This window comes from Hoplias malabaricus, chromosome Y (genome assembly GCF_029633855.1).
Source record: "Hoplias malabaricus isolate fHopMal1 chromosome Y, fHopMal1.hap1, whole genome shotgun sequence".
Lineage (NCBI taxonomy): Eukaryota > Metazoa > Chordata > Actinopteri > Characiformes > Erythrinidae > Hoplias > Hoplias malabaricus.
Window position 1 is genome coordinate 23,856,375 of NC_089820.1, and position 19,758 is coordinate 23,876,132.

The 19,758-nt window shown below is 42.2% G+C and overlaps 1 protein-coding gene across 1 annotated transcript in view; it reads left to right on the forward strand.

Moving 5' to 3' along the window:
• The window catches only part of LOC136678816 (chondroitin sulfate proteoglycan 4-like), a 32,976-nt gene continuing 13,218 nt past the window's right edge, over window positions 1-19,758 (forward strand). Inside the window, exons 1-5 of the mRNA XM_066656960.1 lie at window positions 1-138; window positions 5,199-5,362; window positions 9,815-13,387; window positions 14,728-15,195; window positions 16,046-16,222. Coding sequence (XP_066513057.1) covers window positions 81-138; window positions 5,199-5,362; window positions 9,815-13,387; window positions 14,728-15,195; window positions 16,046-16,222 — 4,440 coding nt within the window. The 5' untranslated portion in view covers window positions 1-80. The remainder of the gene's footprint in view (window positions 139-5,198; window positions 5,363-9,814; window positions 13,388-14,727; window positions 15,196-16,045; window positions 16,223-19,758) is intronic.

A 19,758-nucleotide genomic window follows, 5' to 3' on the forward strand; every position in this document is an offset into this window, starting at 1 on the left:
GTAAAAACAGCTCACAGCTAAAAATGGCCCTCAGCCGCGAGGAATACCGCTCGGAAAACAACGTCTAACGGCGTTTAAATATGAAGCTTGCTTTTCTCCTCGGGCTGAGTGCGCTTTTATTCGCACTGACACACGGGGGTGAGTTACAGCTTCTTCAAACTTTCCTCTAACCTCCAACAACCTCACACAAAGAGAAGAGCTGCTGCAAAGGTGTGCTCTGCTCACATCTCTGCTCTCTTCGTTTGTTTTAGCTATCAGAATTGTCCTGAAAGTGTGTATTTGAGTGGCTACCCTGCTATTTAGGATTAGCATTAATACTGAGAATATATGACACACATTACCTAACTGCATGGGAATTTCAGTTTGTGTACCTCAGTCCACAGGAATACTGTACAGCAACAAATATAACCTTCACTGCTTTTAATACATGTTTCAGGAGTTAAATAAATAATACTCTACTGATAAAACCTATAATGAATAATATATTACACAAATATAATATAGCTTTATCATTTTATGTAGTAAGTGGAGCTCTTTGTACAGCACCTTTTATACAGTGCTGCTCCACAGTGGGTTAGAAAATAAAAAAAAGAAGAAAAACAATGTAAATCAGCTGTAATTAACTGTTAAAAGACACCTGTCGTAAAAATAAAATGAGCAACAACAACAGACATAATATATTGATATGTATTATGAGATATTGTATGATGTCTATGTGGAAATACTTTTATTATGTTATGCCTGTTTTTATATCAGATAAATATAGCATTATTACTGTGCCCTAAAACTCTTTGTTATTTTAATGAATATCTGAATGCTTTAGTCCTAAATGCTATTCATTTTTTTTTAAATAAGGCTAAGGCTGATTACTTAAAATATAAAATAACCAATAGCAACAAAACGCTATAATGGATATAATATCTTCATATTATATATGTCCACCTTTTTCTATATATAGATTTAATAAAGGATATATTACTGTATATTATGTGTCAGGAATTTTGCCTGGAAATGTTTACACCAATAAGTAAATGTTAAAAGGTTATCTGTATAAAATAAATCATATATTATATTTATAGCCAAACTGTCTGATAACAGCAATGTGTCATCACTGAACTCACAAAAAAAGAAGATTTATATCATTTCAAATTATATTACTGCTGCCAAAATGCCTTGTAGCTCCAAATATGTTTATATAATATTTATAGGAGAAGGAACACAATGTTTAAACTTTAAATGTAAGTGAATATAACAAGATTCTTATGGATTCGTATGGTTTATTAACTGTCAATAACTATTTTATACCCACAATGAGACAAATAAAACAAAATTGTTGTTAAATGATAACATTAAATATATAATGATTTCTGTTAATAAACATTGTGAAAGTATTGTGATCTGTTATTTATGGTAGTTATCACGTTATTAATCTTTGCAAATTGGCACATGCCTTATTCACATATTTCAGATATTTTTCCTACAGCTGGACAGAGCTATGCGCTCACACAGTCACCACAGAGTCAGACAGGGTCTCTAATCTCGATGACATGACGAGCCCTGTGTTCGTCCTCCTGTCTCTCAGCCTCTTGTTTTTCATAGAAATAACTTCTTTGGCTCAGTGCTCTCCACTACAGCTACATGACACAGACAAAGTATTACTTTACAGTGCATATTTAAGCAGTAATGCACTGGAAAGTCAACACTGTAAACAAGTGCAACGGTGCCTTTGGATTGGCACACAGGGGTGGTGGTTCCTATTTTTAAAAAAGGGGACCGGAGAAAGTGTACTGATTATTGTGGCATCTTCTCAGCCTCCTGGTGAAAGTCTATACCAAAGTGCTGGAAAGGAGAATCCGTCCGATAGTTGAACCTAGGGTTTTGGAGGAACAATGCGGATTTCGTCCTGGCCGTGGAACCATGGACCAACTCTTTACTTTTTCACAGATGATTGAGGGAGTGTGTGAATTTGCAACTCCACTCCATGCTTTGTGGATTTGGAGAAGGCAAATGACAGTGTTCCTCGAGAGATTCTGTGGGAGGTGCTGCGGGAGTATGGGGTGCCAGGGTCGCTCCGGACTCCGGCATTGGACTCCGTCAGGGCTGTGCCTTATCTCCACTCCTGTTCCTGATATTCTCCACTTTATCTCCACTCCTGTTCCTGATGTTCATGGACAGGGTGGCGAGGCATAGCCTGAGACAGGAAGGCTTCCGTTGAGGGGCTCAGGAGGTGGCATCTCTTCTGTTTGCAGACGATGTTGTTCTTATGGCTTCTTCGCACGGAGGCCTCCAGCGTTCACTTGAGCAGTTTACAGCCGAGTGTGAGGCAGTCGGTATGCGAATCAGCACCTCCAAGTCTGAGGCCATGGTTATCTCCTGGAAACAGATGGCATGCTCCCATCAGGTACGGGGTGAGAACCTACCCCAAGTGAAGGAGTTCAAGTATATCGTGTTCTTACTCATGAGTGATGGGAAGAGGGATGGTGAGATTGACCGTAAGTCAGGTGCAGCGTCTGCAGTGATGCAGTCACTGTACCGGAACGTTGTGGTGAAAAGAGAGCTGACGTCCCCACTCTCACCTACGGTCATAAGCTCTGGGTAATGACGGAAAGAACGAGATCGCGGATACAAGCGGCCAAAATAAGCTCTCTCCGACGTGTTGCTGGGCGTACTCTCTGTGATCAGGCGAGGAGCTCAGAGTAGAGTCGCTGCTCCTTCGCTTTGAGAGAAGTCAGTTGAGGTGGTTCGGGCATCTGAAGAGGATGCCTCCCACTGGAGGTATACCAGGCACGTCCAACTGGAAGGAGGCCCCGGGGTAGAGCCAGGACACGCTGGAGGGGTTATATCTCCTGGCCGGCCTGGGAACGCCCGGGGAACACCCAGGAGGAGCTGGTGGATGTTGCGGGGTGACAGAGACGCATGGGCTTCTTTGCTCGCCTTGTTGCCACCGCGACACTGAAATGGATTAAGGGGCAAAGATCATGATGATGATGATGATGATGTTTGTTATTATAGTGTGCTGTGAATGTTGGGAGCTGATGTCCTTTCATAACAGTTCATTGTTTAAAATAAGCTCCTCTAATAAGTTCAGATAGAAGTGCCCTGGTGAAATGAACTTCATCATCAAAATCTGTGATAAGTGAAGATGCGCACACAGTCCTTAATAAACAAAGGCGTGTTCTGTTTGAGTGTTCTCTCTGTGTCTGTTTGAGTTTCCTCCAGATGCTACAGTTTCCTCTCACAGAAACATGTTCCCCAGATGTGAGTGAGTGTGTGACAGAGTGAGTGGCCAGGTGAGTGTGCGAGTGACTGGGTGAGTGTGTGATAGTGTAAGTGACTGGGTGAGTGTGTGAAATTTTTCACAGGTGTGAGTGACTGGGTGAGTGTGTGAAATTGTTCAGAGGTGTGAGTTTGTGAGTGACTGGGTGAGTGTGTGAGTGACAGGGTGAATGTGTGAGTGACTGGGTGAGTGTGTGAAATTGTTCACAGATGTGAGTGTGTGAGTGACTGGGTGAGTGTGAGAGTGACTGGGTGAGTGTGTGAAATTGTTCACAGATGTGAGTGTGTGAGTGACTGGGTGAGTGTGTGAAATTGTTCACAAATGTGAGTGTGAGTGACTGGGTGAGTGTGTGAAATTGTTCACAGATGAGTGTGTGAGTGACTGGGTGAGTGTGTGAAATTGTTCACAGATGAGTGTGTGAGTGACTGGGTGAGTGTGTGAAATTGTTCACAGATGTGAGTGTGTGAGTGACTGGGTGAGTGTGTGAGTGACTGGGTGAGTGTGTGAAATTGTTCACAGATGTGTGTGTGAGTGACTGGGTGAGTGTGTGAAATTGTTCACAGATGTGTGTGTGAGTGACTGGGTGAGTGTGTGTGTGACTGAGTGAGTGTGTGAAATTGTTCACAGGTGTGAGTGACTCGGCAGGTGTAAATGTGTGAGTGTGTGGGGGACCCCATGACGGACTGGTGCTATGTCCAGGGTGTGTTCCTGCCTTGCACCCAAAGATTTTGTCTAGGTTCCGAAACCATAATGAACCTAAACTGGTTTAAACAGTTAAAGAAGATAAAATCAAAGTGATTGGTTACAGAGTTCGGTTATTTTTAAGTTACAACTTATTGGATTTCAGCGTTTAAAGACAAAATGTATCTCAAAACAGTAACTTTACAGAAGAAAAAAACCATTTACTTAACTTTCAGTGGAAGTCAATGCAAAAACATTTAATTTCAAGCAATTTTGGAGCATATCTATTGGTCCATTCATCATGAAATTTACACATAATACGGAGGACAGCTGCGGTGTCAAATAAAGTTGTAGAATTAAATTCCAAAAATATGGAGATACATGTATTTCTTTGAAGAGTGCCGACATATTCAGCTTTGTGGGCCAATTATACCATTATAAAAACATGGTATTACCATTTTATAAACAATGTTATGCATTGACCTAGCTCATAAAGACTTATATGCTATTTTTTTCTTGTAATTCTTTCTTTTATTTTTCTTAAGATCTCCTTTATTACATATGGGTGGGTTTATGAACAACAAAGAGTCACAAATCCCCTCTGTGTTATGCATCATAAACCTTCAGCTTGAACGAGTAGCGCTTAACTGCTGTACGTTGGACCACGTAAATATAAGTAAATGTATAGGTTTTTGTGAAATCACACAAATGGGCTGGGTTGGTGGACGTACACTACTGTAGAACGCCTTTAAATTCTGGATGACTATCCATCCATCCATCCATCCATGCTAAATGAAATGGTCCAAGTGAACAAGTCAATAATTAAGAAGGCCCTGGAGTGTTTAAGCAGTGTTGAGGAACATTTGCAGAAGGGTAAATGAGAGTGCAGACACATTATGGGGTGATTACAGGGCCTGGCATAGGGTCAGAGAAGAAACAGCTGTCACCAGGGTCTCTCTTTATGAAAAACAGGGTCGAGAGCATGTGTCCAGGTCAGTGTTACATGCTGGGAACGGGGTTTTGTCAGAGGGAAGCATGCCAGCGCATGCCCCAGTGTATACTGTGTTCCTCCATGGTGCCATCAGGCCTGTAGCATTTAGCTTCAGTTTATTTATTTAATTTTAAGGCTAATAGCTAATTCCTAAGCTGAAAATTTGTATAAAGGTTTAATGTTATTTTTTATCTTTGAATCATCAACATGACCCTATTAACAAGCCCTTAATATTCTCCTCTGCTTCAGCCTCCTTCTACGGTGATGGGTTCGTGCAGTTAAAGGCAGTGGAGTCGCTGAGTTATAACACGCTGCATGTTCGTTTCCGCTCCTCCAGCCAGAACGGCGTACTCTTCCTGGCCGCGGGACAGAATGCTTACATGCTGCTGGAGCTGACCTCCGGACGACTGCAGGCAAGTCAAGAACACCTCGGAACTCACACACTGCACCACTGATGCTGTTCCAGACACGCATTACAACTCTCCAGCTGCTGGGGGATGTGAGTCACTTCATGCAGCTCATTACAGTCAAGTCAGGTGGATGTACAACTCAGAGAATCTGAAGAAATAGATGGATCAGGCATTGGTGGTAGATTTAGTGCAGACCTTCAGAATCACTCTAAGGGACAAGTTCATTCTTTCATTCATTATCTGTAACCCTTATCCAGTTCAGGGTCGCGGTGGGTCCAGAGCCTACCTGGAATCATTGGCCGCAAGGCGGGAATACACCCTGGAGGGAGCGCCAGTCCTTCACAGGGCAACACACAGACACACACATTCACTCACACACTCACACCTACGGACACTTCTGAGTCGCCAATCCACCTACCAACGTGTGTTTTTGGACTGTGGGAGGAAACCGGAGCACCCGGAGGAAACCCACGCAAACACAAAGAGAACACACCACACTCCTCACAGACAGTCACCCGGAGGAAACCCACGCAGACACAGGGAGAACACACCACACTCCTCACAGACAGTCACCCGGAGCGGGAATCAATCCCACAAACTCCAGGTCCCTGAAGCTGTGTGACTGTGACACTAACCCGCTGCGTCACCCCAAGGGACAAGTTGCTCACTGTAAAAGAAAAACAATAAAATTTACGGTAAAACAACAACTGTGGTTGCCAAATTTTCACTGTAAAATATATGATCAAAATGTATATGACATTATAGCATTATTTTTGGCAATCATACATTTTACGTTCAATAACTGTTTTGTTTACAGTACTTTTCTGTTAAAAAACAGATATAAATCGTAAAATACCCCATAGTATTTACATAAAAAACAAAGAAACATCGGTTTGCCATAAAATTAACATGTAAATAGTGTGACAAACAAGAAAATGGAGACGGAGGTATAGCCATATTTAAATATAGCCAAACAGCATCCTATATATAAGGAGGAAAGAAATGTGTCGTATCTGGGCGCCACACTACAGCACTCGGAACACAGGCTTATGGTGGACTTTCCTGACCAACACACATCTCTTCACAACACACACACACACAAACACACACACACAAATACACATGATAATCATCCCAATGCAACAAAAAATTAAAAAGACAGAGAAAAACAAAGAAACTCTGAAAATCACAGAAAATATGAAGCAGCAAGGCATGCTGGGAGCTTGCTAACTATTCTCAGCCCCTGCCAGTCCTTGAACACTTGTACCGCCCCTAATGATTTGTACATTTAACAGTGAAATAATGTATTTTTTTTACAGTAAAGAGATGTAAAAATTAGTGTTTTGGCCGTTTACAGTCATTTACTGTCGTAGTTTTACAGTTTTTCACCGTAAAATTTGCAGACATTTTTTACAGTGTACACAGCTGTTGCTTAACGTTTAGAGAACTGGGATTGGGACTGGAAGGTTGCTGGCTTGATTCTCACGACGAACTGTGGGAGTGAAGGAACATTGCTGTCCTCCTCCCTCAACCCACAACTGAGATGCCCTTGAGCAAATGGCCTAATTTCCATACATGAATTCCAGGTGAAAAATATTCACCTGCAAAGTTATTGTGGGATGCCTGGGTCTGAGAATATGCCCTAAATGTAAATATAGAGATCTGAGGTCAGGTACTGATATTGGATGGTGCCGTACCACTCCTGAGAACACAGTTCCACTGCTTTATATTCCAGTACTGTGGGGTCCAATACTTACACCCCTAGATGATATTAGCTTGGGGAAATTAACACAGTGGCTGAGTAATAAAAATAACAGCTGAGCAACACAACCTTTTTTATGTGGGTTTTCTGCTTCATATCTTTAGCCCAAATCTCTGCTCTTGAGTCTTATGCTACATTATACGGTTTATATTAGAAGCCCTGTGCTCACACTATTTCAGACGCTGAAGAATGTGAGCTATGATGGCATCGCTAGAGAAGGAGATACATTTAGTGCTGGAAGACTTGCTTCTGAGGCCCTAATAAAGGCTGCCTACTGTAGCAGTGTCAGAAGAAATCAGCAGGAGAACTACAGATGCAGAGGAGCTTTTGTACCACAGAAAGGATTTTACTTGTGTTTATTTAAGTGTCAGTCAAGTGAAAAGCTCTTCTCTGGACATTGTCCAAGGGCAGAATGGACAAAAAGGCCACTGGTCTTAGCTTTGTATGTATTTGGCAGATTCAGAAGCTAAGCACTTTTGTCGGATCATCTCAGGATGCACAGAATTTACGGCTAACCACTGCTCGGCTCGGATGCCCTTGTCTCTGAAGGCATCTCAGTTTGGCTTTGCTTCCTCTTTACAAAAGCTCACAGCTATTCAACAAGCCTTGACAAGTCTGTCTCAGCCTGACACACTTATTAAAATCTACCGGGAAATGGTGTTCTTTGCTATGTCAGAATGCCTAATGCATTAATGGAACATCTTAACTTGTATTTGCACTCGTCGTTCATTTCTCTGCACCACATATAGAGAAACGGTTCATTAGATTTTGGGTCGATACCAATAAGCATTATGTGTCATGTACATATTCACCTCAGAGCACTGGACCTGCGTTTATCTGAGGGAGCGAAGACGAGGTTAAACAGGGCGAGACAAGAAAAATAAGAGAACAGGGCAAAACCAGCAAAAATGTGATCTATAGGGAAGAGAACAGAGCTAAACCGGTAAAATCATTCCTTATCATTTAAAGGAGCAGGCGGTGAACAGGGCTCTTTAGAAAGTGTAAGTGTAAGTGTAAGAATAGTGCCGTGGGGCTTGATCCATGTGGTATATTGAACAAAAGCATATCTCATTCCTTTTGACTATGATCCCAGAACTGTGATATATCCCTTTTCTGCTCTTCTGGAGTACAGTACACCTATCATCAGATATCTAATCATCTATCACTTCTAGATGTAAAAACGAGGCTGTCGATCATTAAATAAAAACAAATTGCACAATTTTCTGAGGCTAATAGCGATTAAATACCTTATTCATTCTTGAGACTGAAGCTTTTAATAATGGATATTTAAATGTAAAATAAAATAATCAATGTAAGATAAACACAATGTTATTGTATTTATATTATTAGTGTTTTTATTAAATCAATTGTCTTTGATTTAAAAAAATTAATCACAAAAAAAAGTTAAAAAAGCTAGTACAGTGGAACCTCTACTAACAAATTTTCCAAGATACGAACCGGGCATTTGAATATTTTTTGCCTCCACCAACGAACCTGAGCCTCCGTGGAGCCGGCGGCTGGAAATGGCCACTGACCCCAATCGGCGAGTCTCCCAGCATGCCCAGACTTGAGTGAACGTTTAAGATTAGCAAATTGTAGCTTTAGCAATGTAGCATTAGTGTAAATAGCAGACATCGAAATTCGTGCTAAGTTAAGCCGTATCTACGATTCGTCTCCCCACATTCACCACCTACTCTCCGTTATTCCACCCACCCCCCACCTCCCGTCATACAGCCAGTGCCTGTGTTACTCCTCCAGCCAGTCATTTATTACTGTTACCACTGTATTTCTCTTATTTCTCTTTTATTTTTAGTTACGCTACATGTATTTTTTTTACTAATTTGAGAGTGTTGTAAACATATATCAGTGCAAAAAGGGTGACTTTCGGGGCGGGGGCTGGAACGCATTAATTGCTTTTCCATTATTTTAAATGAGGAAAATTGACTCGAGAAAAACAAACTTTTCTACTTACGAACCGGGTCACGGAACGGATCAAGTTCGTAAGCAGAGGTTCCACTGTACATGTATTATTGGGAGGGAGATAAATGTGTAGTGTGATATCCATGACATACTGGCCAGAGGAAACCCTTCTTTTTTTAATTTATTTTAATATCTCAGTGTGGTTTTGGTGATTTTTGGTGATTTGCTGAGTAAAAGTGTCAGGGAGAACTTTAGCCTCAGACACAGAAGCTTTCATGGAGCCAATTGATGCTACATCATACAAAGAGAGGAGAGAGAGAGAGAGAGAGAGAGAGAGAGAGAGAGAGAGAGAGAGTTATGATAATTAATATTTGTTTCAGCATAAATAGAACATAACCTTCCTTTCTGAACTCAACAGCTGTGACGCTGTGCTTACATCACTAGTTAAAACAACTAATATGTCACTAGGCTCCATAAAAGAGAGTGACTTTGTGTCCAAATTTGGTAAAACGATTAATTAGCGTTACAAAACCCTGTATTAAATTTCCACATGTGTTAACGCATTCATTTTGACAGCACTAACACAAACACACACTTATTATGAATATAAATAGTGATATGTCATTAATTTATGTGAATTCTGCACAGTATTTTACATGTAACTGACTTTGTGCTCTTGGTTTTAAAGCACATTTGAAAGAAGCATAATATAATCTTTCTATTGTTTCTACATGTGTTTTTTCAAACACTGATTTCTTCTTTTTCATCCGTAGGCCAGACTGGAACTTGGCTCTGGAGAGCGGGTTCTGCACTCAGACAGAGGAAACCAACTGAATGATTTGGCTTGGCACACAGTAGACCTTGTCCATGACCGCAATAATGTCAGCTTAACTGTGGACAAGAGTTTCCAGACCAGCCAGACTCTACCACACTCACATCAGGAGCTCAGTATCACAGACGGCCTATATGTTGGTGGGACAGGGGGCTTGGATAAGGTCTATCTCCCTAGTGATCTCACTGGCTTCCGCGGCTGCCTCGATGAAGTGCTGTTTAATGAACACAACCTCCTCTCATCACTTAGGCCCTACTCTGGTTTGAAGAATGTTTATGAGGTCTCCCTCGGATGCAGTCCTCAGTTCTTTGCTACTGAACAAGATGCAGTCAGTTTTTTCAGCTCCAGGGCATACATCTCACTTCCTCCATGGGCTGCACAGCAGGAGTGGTCTCTTGAGTGCTCCCTACATACCTCAGCTCAAGAGGGTATCATTATGTACAATTCAGCTCGACAGGGCGACTTTGCTGCCATGGAGATTCGTGAAGGGTTGCTAGTTGCAATGGTAGGGAGAGATGGAATGAAAACAGAACTACGCTCTCTAACTTTCGTCAATGACCAGAAGTGGCACAGTGTCAGACTTTACTTCACTTCCAAAAGCTTACAGCTCACTGTAGATGGAGAGACTGTGAAATCTAGTATCAGCTCAAGATCAAAGGCCCTGCACCTGAAAGGCTTTCTGTTCCTCGGGGGAGTCGATGATAGCACTCGCTCTGAAGCGAGAAAAGTGGGTCTCTCTTCTGTTGCCGGAAAGCGCATTAAAGGTGGGTCCTTCAAGGGCTGCTTCAGAGACATCAAGGTCAGTGGTGCTTCAGCAGGGCTCCCCAGTGCTGTAGTCACCAAAGACATCTCGGTTGGCTGTGAGCCTGAGAAAGAACCTGAGATTATGACCACTCTGAGTCCAGCCACTGTACCTCAGACCCTTGCTGTCTCTGTCACTCAATTACCACCTTTAGATATGTCCACTCTCGCAAAGGGTCTCGTCAAAAAATATGGACAGAACTTCCTTCAGCTCAGAAACCTTGTGGTGCCCGAGGGTGGACGTGCATCCCTGGATTCAAAACACATTAAAGTGAACTTGGACTTTAAGAAACTTGGCATTCGCCAGTCTCAAATCATGTTTAGAATCGAAGAGCAGCCAGTGCATGGTCAGCTTAGGTTCGATGTGGACCAGGAGCAAGAAGAGAATACTTTTAGTATGCTGGATCTCTGGCATGGCCGAGTGATCTATATCCATGGAGGTTCTGAAGACCCACGGGACTACTTTATGTTCTCTGTCTTCTCCAGCAGCAGAAAGGAGACACCAAGCTACCTGAAAGGACATAGGCTCTACAGATTCAATGTGACAGTGACACCAACCAACGATGCCCCCGAGTTAAGCCTACCTGAAGGAAATCTCTTTGTCCTGCTTGAGAACTCTAAGAAAAAGCTAACCACGGATGTACTGAAGGCTGTAGACATAGACAGCAACTTTACAGACCTGGTCTACTCAGTGCTGGGGAATCTCAATGCAGACGCTGGTTTTTTGGAAACTGAAGATAACCCAGGTCAGGCTATCACTACCTTCCCTCACTCAGCTTTAGAAGATGGAAAGATAAACTATGTCCACACTGGAGTGAGGAACTCAAGGATCGTGTTGAGAGTGAGCGATGGAGAGAAGGTCAGCAACACAGTGGTTCTGAGAATTATGGCTGTGGGATTGGTATACAGTGTCATGAACAACACTGGGCTAGAGGTCACTCAAGGAGAAATGGCTCTGATAAGCAGCGCTCATTTAGCGGTACGGACCAATGCGGTGAGACAGGTGGTGGACATTCGTTACGATGTCACCGAGCCACCAAAATTCGGTGAACTTCAGAGACTTCATTCAAGTGGAGAGTGGAAGTTCACTAACTCGTTCTCTCAGAGAGTTTTAGAGAAGGACCGCCTGAGGTATCTCAGCACCTTTAGAGATGTTCAGTCTGCCAGCGTTTCAGACCACTTCAAATGTAAAGTCACGGTTGCTGCTAAAGCCACAGAGGAGCTGGTTTTTGCCATAAGTGTCAAGTGGGTAAATTACACAGTGGAGAGGAATGAAATCATTGAGATGGACAAAATCAGGAGAGTGGCAGTTGATTCCCAGCATCTGTTTGCAACTGCACAAGGGGTGATGCTACATGAGGATGAGCTTTTTTTCAGGCTTCTCTCTACCACCCAGAAGGGGATGTTGTTGCTGAATAATGAGATGTTAGAGGTCAATTCCACTTTTAGTCAGAGGGATATCACAGACATGAAGGTGGAGTATCAGTTGGTGGACAGACCATACGAGGACACAAAAGACATATTTAATTTTCAAGTGTTCAGCAAGCATGCTCACTCAGGCACTCATGTATTTCACATAAACATCAAGGCAGACATCAACAGCATTTATGTAAGAAACAATGGTCTCTCAATCCTGGAAGGAGAGAGCAAACTCATCACCAAAAAGGATTTGTTTGCTGAGACTCTGAGCACAAAGGAAATGTACTACACCATCACCAAGGGCCCGAAACATGGCAAACTGACCCGCATCAACCTCTCGAACTCCACCAAGAGCTACGACCGGCTAGTCTCTTTCACCAATCAGGATATTTTAGAAGAGCGCCTCATGTACGTTCATGATGACAGTGAAACGACTCATGATCAGTTCACATTCATAGCTTCGTCAAGTCCCGTGGCAAAGATCTCGGTGAGTGAAGATGAGGTTGGATTCAAAGAAGGCATGTTCGACATCTCCATACAGTTAGTGAATGACGAAAAGCCTGTTCGTATCGTGGACCAGGTTTTCCATGTGGTCAGAGACGGACAGAGGCTGCTGACCCTGGATGACCTGTGCTATCACGATGCCGACTCCGACTTCAGCGATGGGCAGCTTGTGTACACTCGCCGTGGCATCCCTTTGGGAGATCTGGTGCTGGTGAACCACACTTCTCACAAGCTGTACCAGTTCAGCCAGGAGGATCTGGAGCAGAAACGAGTGTTGTTCATCCACCGCGGCGTGAGCTCAGGGCGCTTTGTGCTGTTTGTTTCAGACGGGAAGCACTACGTCTCGTCTCTGTTGGAAATCGTTGCTCATGACCCATACCTGAGGGTTGCGAACAACACAGGTCTTTTGGTCCAGAAAGGGCAATCCAAGACGTTCAGCAGCACCAACTTCAGCGTGGTCACAAACCTGGACATCAGAGAAGACAGAGAAATAACATTCAAAATACAAGAGGTGCCAAAACACGGCGGATTGTTTTTAAAAGACAAGAAAGTGGAGTCGTTCACGCTACACGAGCTGAGGAATTCTTTGCTCTGTTATCGACATGACAACAGCAGGAATTTGGCTGACTTTTTCTCTGTGGAGGTGAAAGCGAAAGGCCTGCGTCTAGAGGCCAGAATTAACGTGAAAGTGTACTTGGAAAGCCATCAAAGGCCACCTGTCGTTCTTCACAACAAACCACTGCTGGTAGAGGAGGGCAGACCTGTGAAGATTGAGCGCAGTAAATTTGAGGTGAAAGATTATTGCATAACAATAATTTTGCATCAATGTTTTATCATTCTACCCTTCAGTGAGCCAGAGGGGAAGTGCACTGTAGTTCTTCCCAACATTCCTGCATAATTATATTGTGAGGAGGTAAACAGTCATCCAGAGTTTTTTGATGTGGAAAGAGTAAATGATTGGGTCAGAATTGCTCACGGTTGTAGCTCCCAGAGCTCTGAAGAATTAAATAGCAGTCATTAAAAACATAGTTATGAATGCACCGCTTGAGGCATGAGATATTGTCTGACATTTTCAAAGGAGAGTGTATTTGTGAAGGGTATTGGAAGGAAAAACAAGTCTAGAATAAAAAAACATTTTTAGATGCAAAGCATTTTGATGGAATTAGGCTTGTAATTTACTACTCATTCAGACAGGCACTGTCACTTACATTTATACTCACTTACTCACTCAGTCACTCACATACATTCATTCACATTCATTTTTATTTACTCACTAATGATATTAATACTAATTACTAACGATAATAACATGGCGGAGGCGACACAGTGGCGCAGCAGGTTAGTGTCACAGTCACACAGCTCCAGGGACCTGGAGGTTGTGGGTTCAAGTCCCGCTCCGGGTGACTATCTGTGAGGAGTGTGGTGTGTTCTCCCTGTGTCTGCGTGGGTTTCCTCCGGGTGACTGTCTGTGAGGAGTGTGGTGTGTTCTCCCTGTGTCTGCGTGGGTTTCCTCCGGGTGACTGTCTGTGAGGAGTGTGGTGTGTTCTCCCTGTGTCTGCGTGGGTTTCTGCTGGGTGACTGTCTGTGAGGAGTGTGGTGTGTTCTCCCTGTGTCTGTGTGGGTTTCCTCCAGGTGACTGTCTGTGAGGAGTGTGGTGTGTTCTCCCTGCGTCTGCATGGGTTTCCTCCGGGTGACTGTCTGTGAGGAGTGTGGTGTGTTCTCCCTGTGTCTGCGTGGGTTTCCTCCGGGTATACTATAGTGGGAATACTGCTATTCTTTACATACTCACTCACATATAAGGCTTGCTCCACAAGGAGGTGCTATAGTGCTTCATGTCAATGACACTTTGAATCCTTGTTTTGGATTGTGTTGCATTAAACACTACCTGATAATGATCAACATTAAACTTAGAAGACACTGTTTGAAATAGGTTTCTCTACAGTGAACCATTTAATTTTAAACTCTTTGAAAATTTGATTTACACTCACTTACGGTGATATTTTGAAATACTGGTGGAATTTTTCCTTAAACTAAATTATAGTTTAGGTTTATGATTATGTTACAAATTTTAGCCTCTGAGACTGATTTTAAAATACAAATGTCCCTTGTTTTGTGGCCTTTATTTTCCAGGTCACTCATGATGATAATTTGCCGTCAGAAATCATCCTCGGTCTCAGAGCTGCTCCATCAAATGGATATCTGCGTAGAGTTTTGGATGATCGGTACCAGGGAACTCAGGAGAGACCTTTGATGAACTTTACACAGCAAGACATCAATGATGGTCACATCCAGTATGTGCAGGTGACCCCTGACCAGGTCAATGACACTTTTATTTTGGAGGCCAGCAATGGAGTTGCAGAAGTCAGCAGTATCACTTTATCTGTGGATATCATCCCTCGCTTCATTCCCGTGGAGGTCACTAACATCACTCTGAAAGAAGGAGCATCCAAGGCTCTCACTGAGAAGACCGTCCGAGTCAGTAATCGGCATTTCTCAGGGCTTCACTTCGTGTACTACGTCTCCGAGGGACCCCTGCACGGCCGCATTGAGAATTCCCGTTTCCCAGGGATACCCACCACCTACTTCACCAGGAAACAGGTGATGGATTTGTAAAGGCAAGAAAAGAGAAGGGTTTAGTTTTAATCTGTCATTAGTTAATTGAAAATAGCTGAAGAATTTAAGGGAACACGGTTCTGGAAAACAGCCCTGTTCTGATAGGCCGGTTTTGTCGCCTGTTCCTTTAAATAAAAACAAGCCACTCGCTGTTCACCCTGACCCAGAGGTCTCGTTTTTAGTTGTTTTTGCTTCATTATCCTTCTCCATCCTTGTTTTTACTCAGTCTTCTTATTTCTTGGCGCTGGCTGTGTCTGTTTTGCTCAGTTTAACGTCGTCTTTGCGCTCTCACATAAGCGTGTGTCCAGGGCTGTGATTGGAGAGACTCTGGCAAGAGGGCGGGATCATTATAAATTGTATTCCCTTCACGTAAGAAACCACAGAATTGGATTTATAACAGCTCGATTTATCCCACGTTTCCCGCCCACAGAAACCTGACTGGGTGTTCTTATTTCACAGTGCGTGGGTTGGTAGGCTCCCAATTCTCAAATGAATGTGAACATGCACCGAACATGTGATTCTTTTCTTAAGGTTTCCCCTTCCAAATCATATAAGTGCTGGATGTTAGCTGCATCTAACGTCTGTGCAGGAATCTGTGTAGCTGTTTCAACATCAAGGAATACAGAGCTCTTAATGAGTAACCATCTCAGTAGTTGTACATTACACTGTTAAGTCACTGTAAGTTAAGTATTGTCAAACGGGTTAAGCATTCTGATCTTAAGAAGTGGAGAAAAATGGATGCTGGAAGCCAGAGAGGAATGAAATAAATAAGTGAACAACCAGTTTAACCACAGTATCTAATTTACTCATGACTTATTTCATTTCTTTGCCGCAGGTGGAACAGGAGTTTATCTACTATGTCCATGATAACTCTGAGACATTAGAGGACCACTTCACTGTTATAGCTAATGACACAGACCTGAGAAAACACAGCACACCCAGGACTGTGTACATCCAAATCACTCCAGTCAACGATGAACCTCCCGTCATTACAGCAAACAAGGTCCTCAGGGTGGGTGAAATCTATTCATTTCTTTATACTGGCCATATAGGTCTATATGTTGGCATCTGCTTTTACATTTCTTGTTAGGTGTTTATGTTTGGTGATAAGATCTGGAAATGGAACTCCAACTCTTCCCAAAGGTATTGGTTTGAGCTCCAGTTTCACTGCTCCACAGCCCAGTGCTGGGGGATTGTTACAGTGCCTTGCGAAAGTTTTCGGCCCCTTGAACTTTTCAAACTTTTGCCACATTTCAGGCTTCAAACATAAAGATATAACATTTAAATTTTTTGTGAAGAATCAACAACAAGTGGGACACAATCGTGAAGTGAAATGAAATTTATTGGATGTGTCAAACTTTTTTAAAAAATTAAAAACTGAAAAATGGGGCGTGCAATATTATTCAGCCCCTTTACTTTCAGTGCAGCAAACTCACTCCAGAAGTTCAGTGAAGATCTCTGAATGATCCAGTGTTGTCCCAAATGACTGATGATGATAAATAGAATCCACCTGTGTGTAATCAAGTCTCCGTATAAATGCACCTGCTCTGTGATAGTCTTAGGGTTCTGTTCAAAGCGCAGAGAGCATCATGAAGACCGAGGAACACACCAGGCAGGTCCGAGATACTGGTGTGGAGAAGTTTAAAGCCGGATTTGGGTACAACAAGATTTCCCAAGCTTTAAACAGTCTAAGGAGCACTGTGCGAGCAATCATACTGAAATGGAAGGAGTATCAGACCACTGCAACTCTACCAAGACCCGGCCGTCCTTCTAAACCTTCACCTCGAACAAGGAGAAGACTGATCAGAGATGCAGCCAAGAGGCCCATGATCACTCTGGATGAACTGCAGAGATCTACAGCTGAGGTGGGAGAGTCTGTCCATAGGACAACAATCAGTCGTACACTGCACAAATCTGGACTTTATGGAAGAGTGGCAAGAAGAAAGCCATTTCTCAAATATATCCATAAAAAGTCTTGTTTAAAGTTTGCCACAAGCCACAGGGGAGACACACCAAACATGTGGAAGAAGGTGCTCTGGTCAGATAAAACCAAAATCGAACTGTTTGGCCACAACGCAAAACGATGTGTTTGGCTCATCACCCTGGACAGACCATCCCCACTGTCTAACATGGTGGTGGCAGCATCATGGTTTGGGCCTGCTTTTCGTCAGCAGGGACAGGGAAGATGGTCAAAATTGATGGGAAGATGGATGGGGCCAAATACAGGACCATTCTGGAAGAAAACCTGAGACTGGGACGGAGATTTATCTTCCAACAAGACAATGATCCAAAACATAAAGCCAAATCTACAATGGAATGGTTCACAAATAAATGTATCCAGGTGTTGGAATGGCCAAGTCAAAGTCCAGACCTGAATCCAATCAAGAATCTGTGGAAAGATCTGAAGACTGCTGTTCACAAACGCTCTCCATCCAACCTCACTGAGCTCCAGCTGTTTTGCAAGGAAGAATGAGCAAGAATTTCAGTCTCTCGATGTGCAAAACTGATAGAGACATTCCCCAAGCGACTTGCAGCTGTAATTGCAGCAAAAGGTGGCGCTACAAAAAATTAACGCAAGGGGCCGAATAATATCGCACTCCACGCTTTTCAGTTTTTTTATTTGTTAAAAATTGACACATCCAATAAATTTCATTCCACTTCATGATTGTGTCCCACTTCTTGATTCTTCACAAATTTTAGTTGTATATCTTTGTTTGAAGCATTAAATGTGGCAAAAGGTTAAAAAGTTCAAGGGCCCGAATACTTTCGTAAGGCACCGTACGTCTCTAGTCATCAGGCATTAGGCATTTTGACCCTTGGCACATCCCAGTTAATTATGGTTTTCATGTGCAAGGTTGAATGTCCTTGTCCAAAATGAGTAGCTGAATTCACTAATTATAAGGGGTGTCTACAATCTTCTGGACATGTTATTATTTTACACATGATACATTACAAGTATTTTGTTGTCTTGCTGGAGGTCAGTGTTTTTGTGTGGGAACATGTCACTAACTCCAGTAGCCTTTAAAACTCTTTCTAGTTACAGAAAATGGCCCTAATTTGAGGAGCACACAGAAGGGTAATGCGGCTCCATGTACCAAATACTTGGGATTCCTCAAGGGGTTCCACTGGCAAGTCCTTCGATAGGACGATCTGATGGAAGAGTTTAGTGTAGTTGTGTTAATAAGAGTTATGTTGACCTCAGCGGATTACTCAGTGGCTGAGTTTTATTCTGCAGAGACCACAGACTGAACTGTTGAAAAATTCTCATGTAAAATTGAGTGAGTGAAATCAGCTGCAGCTTTATGCAGTATCCACAAGGGGGCTCAGTGCATCTACTTTTAAATAACACGACTTTTCAGGGCATGATTAAAGCAGGGTTTACAGATCACAAGAGAGCAAAGAGCGGTATGCCCCCCCACAATTTGGAAAATATGTGAAATATGCACTGAACAGGTAATATTATATATAACAGTACGTAATATTTCATGCATTTTTGAATTGCTAATAGATATTGCTACAGTTCTAGCCTTTTTGTGTCATATACTGGTTTTTGCCTTCTTTTGCACACTTTAATTAAATTTTATTTTAATTTACATATATATTAATGGCATTAAATGACAAAATATGTTGATATTATACAATGTTATACGTATATTTTATGTATTTATGAGTTTTTTAACTTTTCACTGTTGTCTGCAGCTTCCAAAAACCTCCCCCCAAAAATATCACATTTCATTTATTATACTGACACACAATAAGTTGAAATCGTGATGGGATATATATATATATATTGTGCCTTCATTGATTCTCCATTATTTGACCATTGTACAGCAATCGGATCAAAGAAACTTTTGTCCGTTAAAAAATGAAATATTCCGAATCTGAATTTGAATTGTTTAATATTATTTAATATATTTATATTGATTAATATATTTCTCCTTAAGGACACATACATCAGTACCACACAGACATTACTTTAAACATTGAATTTTCACTGGAGAGTGTTTTTAATCGTTTTTAATGTTTAAAACTCAATGGAGAACCTCCAGTAACTCAGCAGCTAATACACACGACACGTAAAGACACATCTGTGACCTGCTTTGGTGAAAACACCACAAGAATCAAACACCTCAGCAGAGTTTTCTCCCTCTCTAAAGCCCTGTTCAGAATGACCTGTTTCAGCGCCTGTAGTTATAAAGTCAAAGTTTGCTATTTTAATAAAAAAAAAAAATTGGTTTATGTGTAACAGCGTGAGACCAACCAAAGACAAACACTGACGTGTCCATGACAACCACAGCCTCAGGCGCTCTACATTCAGCGCTCAAAATTAAAACCAGATCTTCATTGTCATTTTGGGTGCCTGGGCATTAATTTAAAATAATGAACTTAATCATAATAGCAGTGTTGGTGTTGGCCCAAAAAAATCATTCAGCCCTTTACACTAGTCATAACAGGTGTCCATAAACTTTTGGAAAAAGTGTATCAATGAGTCTGTGGTTAAATGACACCAGCCAAACTATGTACTGAAGTTGAGATGGAGGGGTGGAC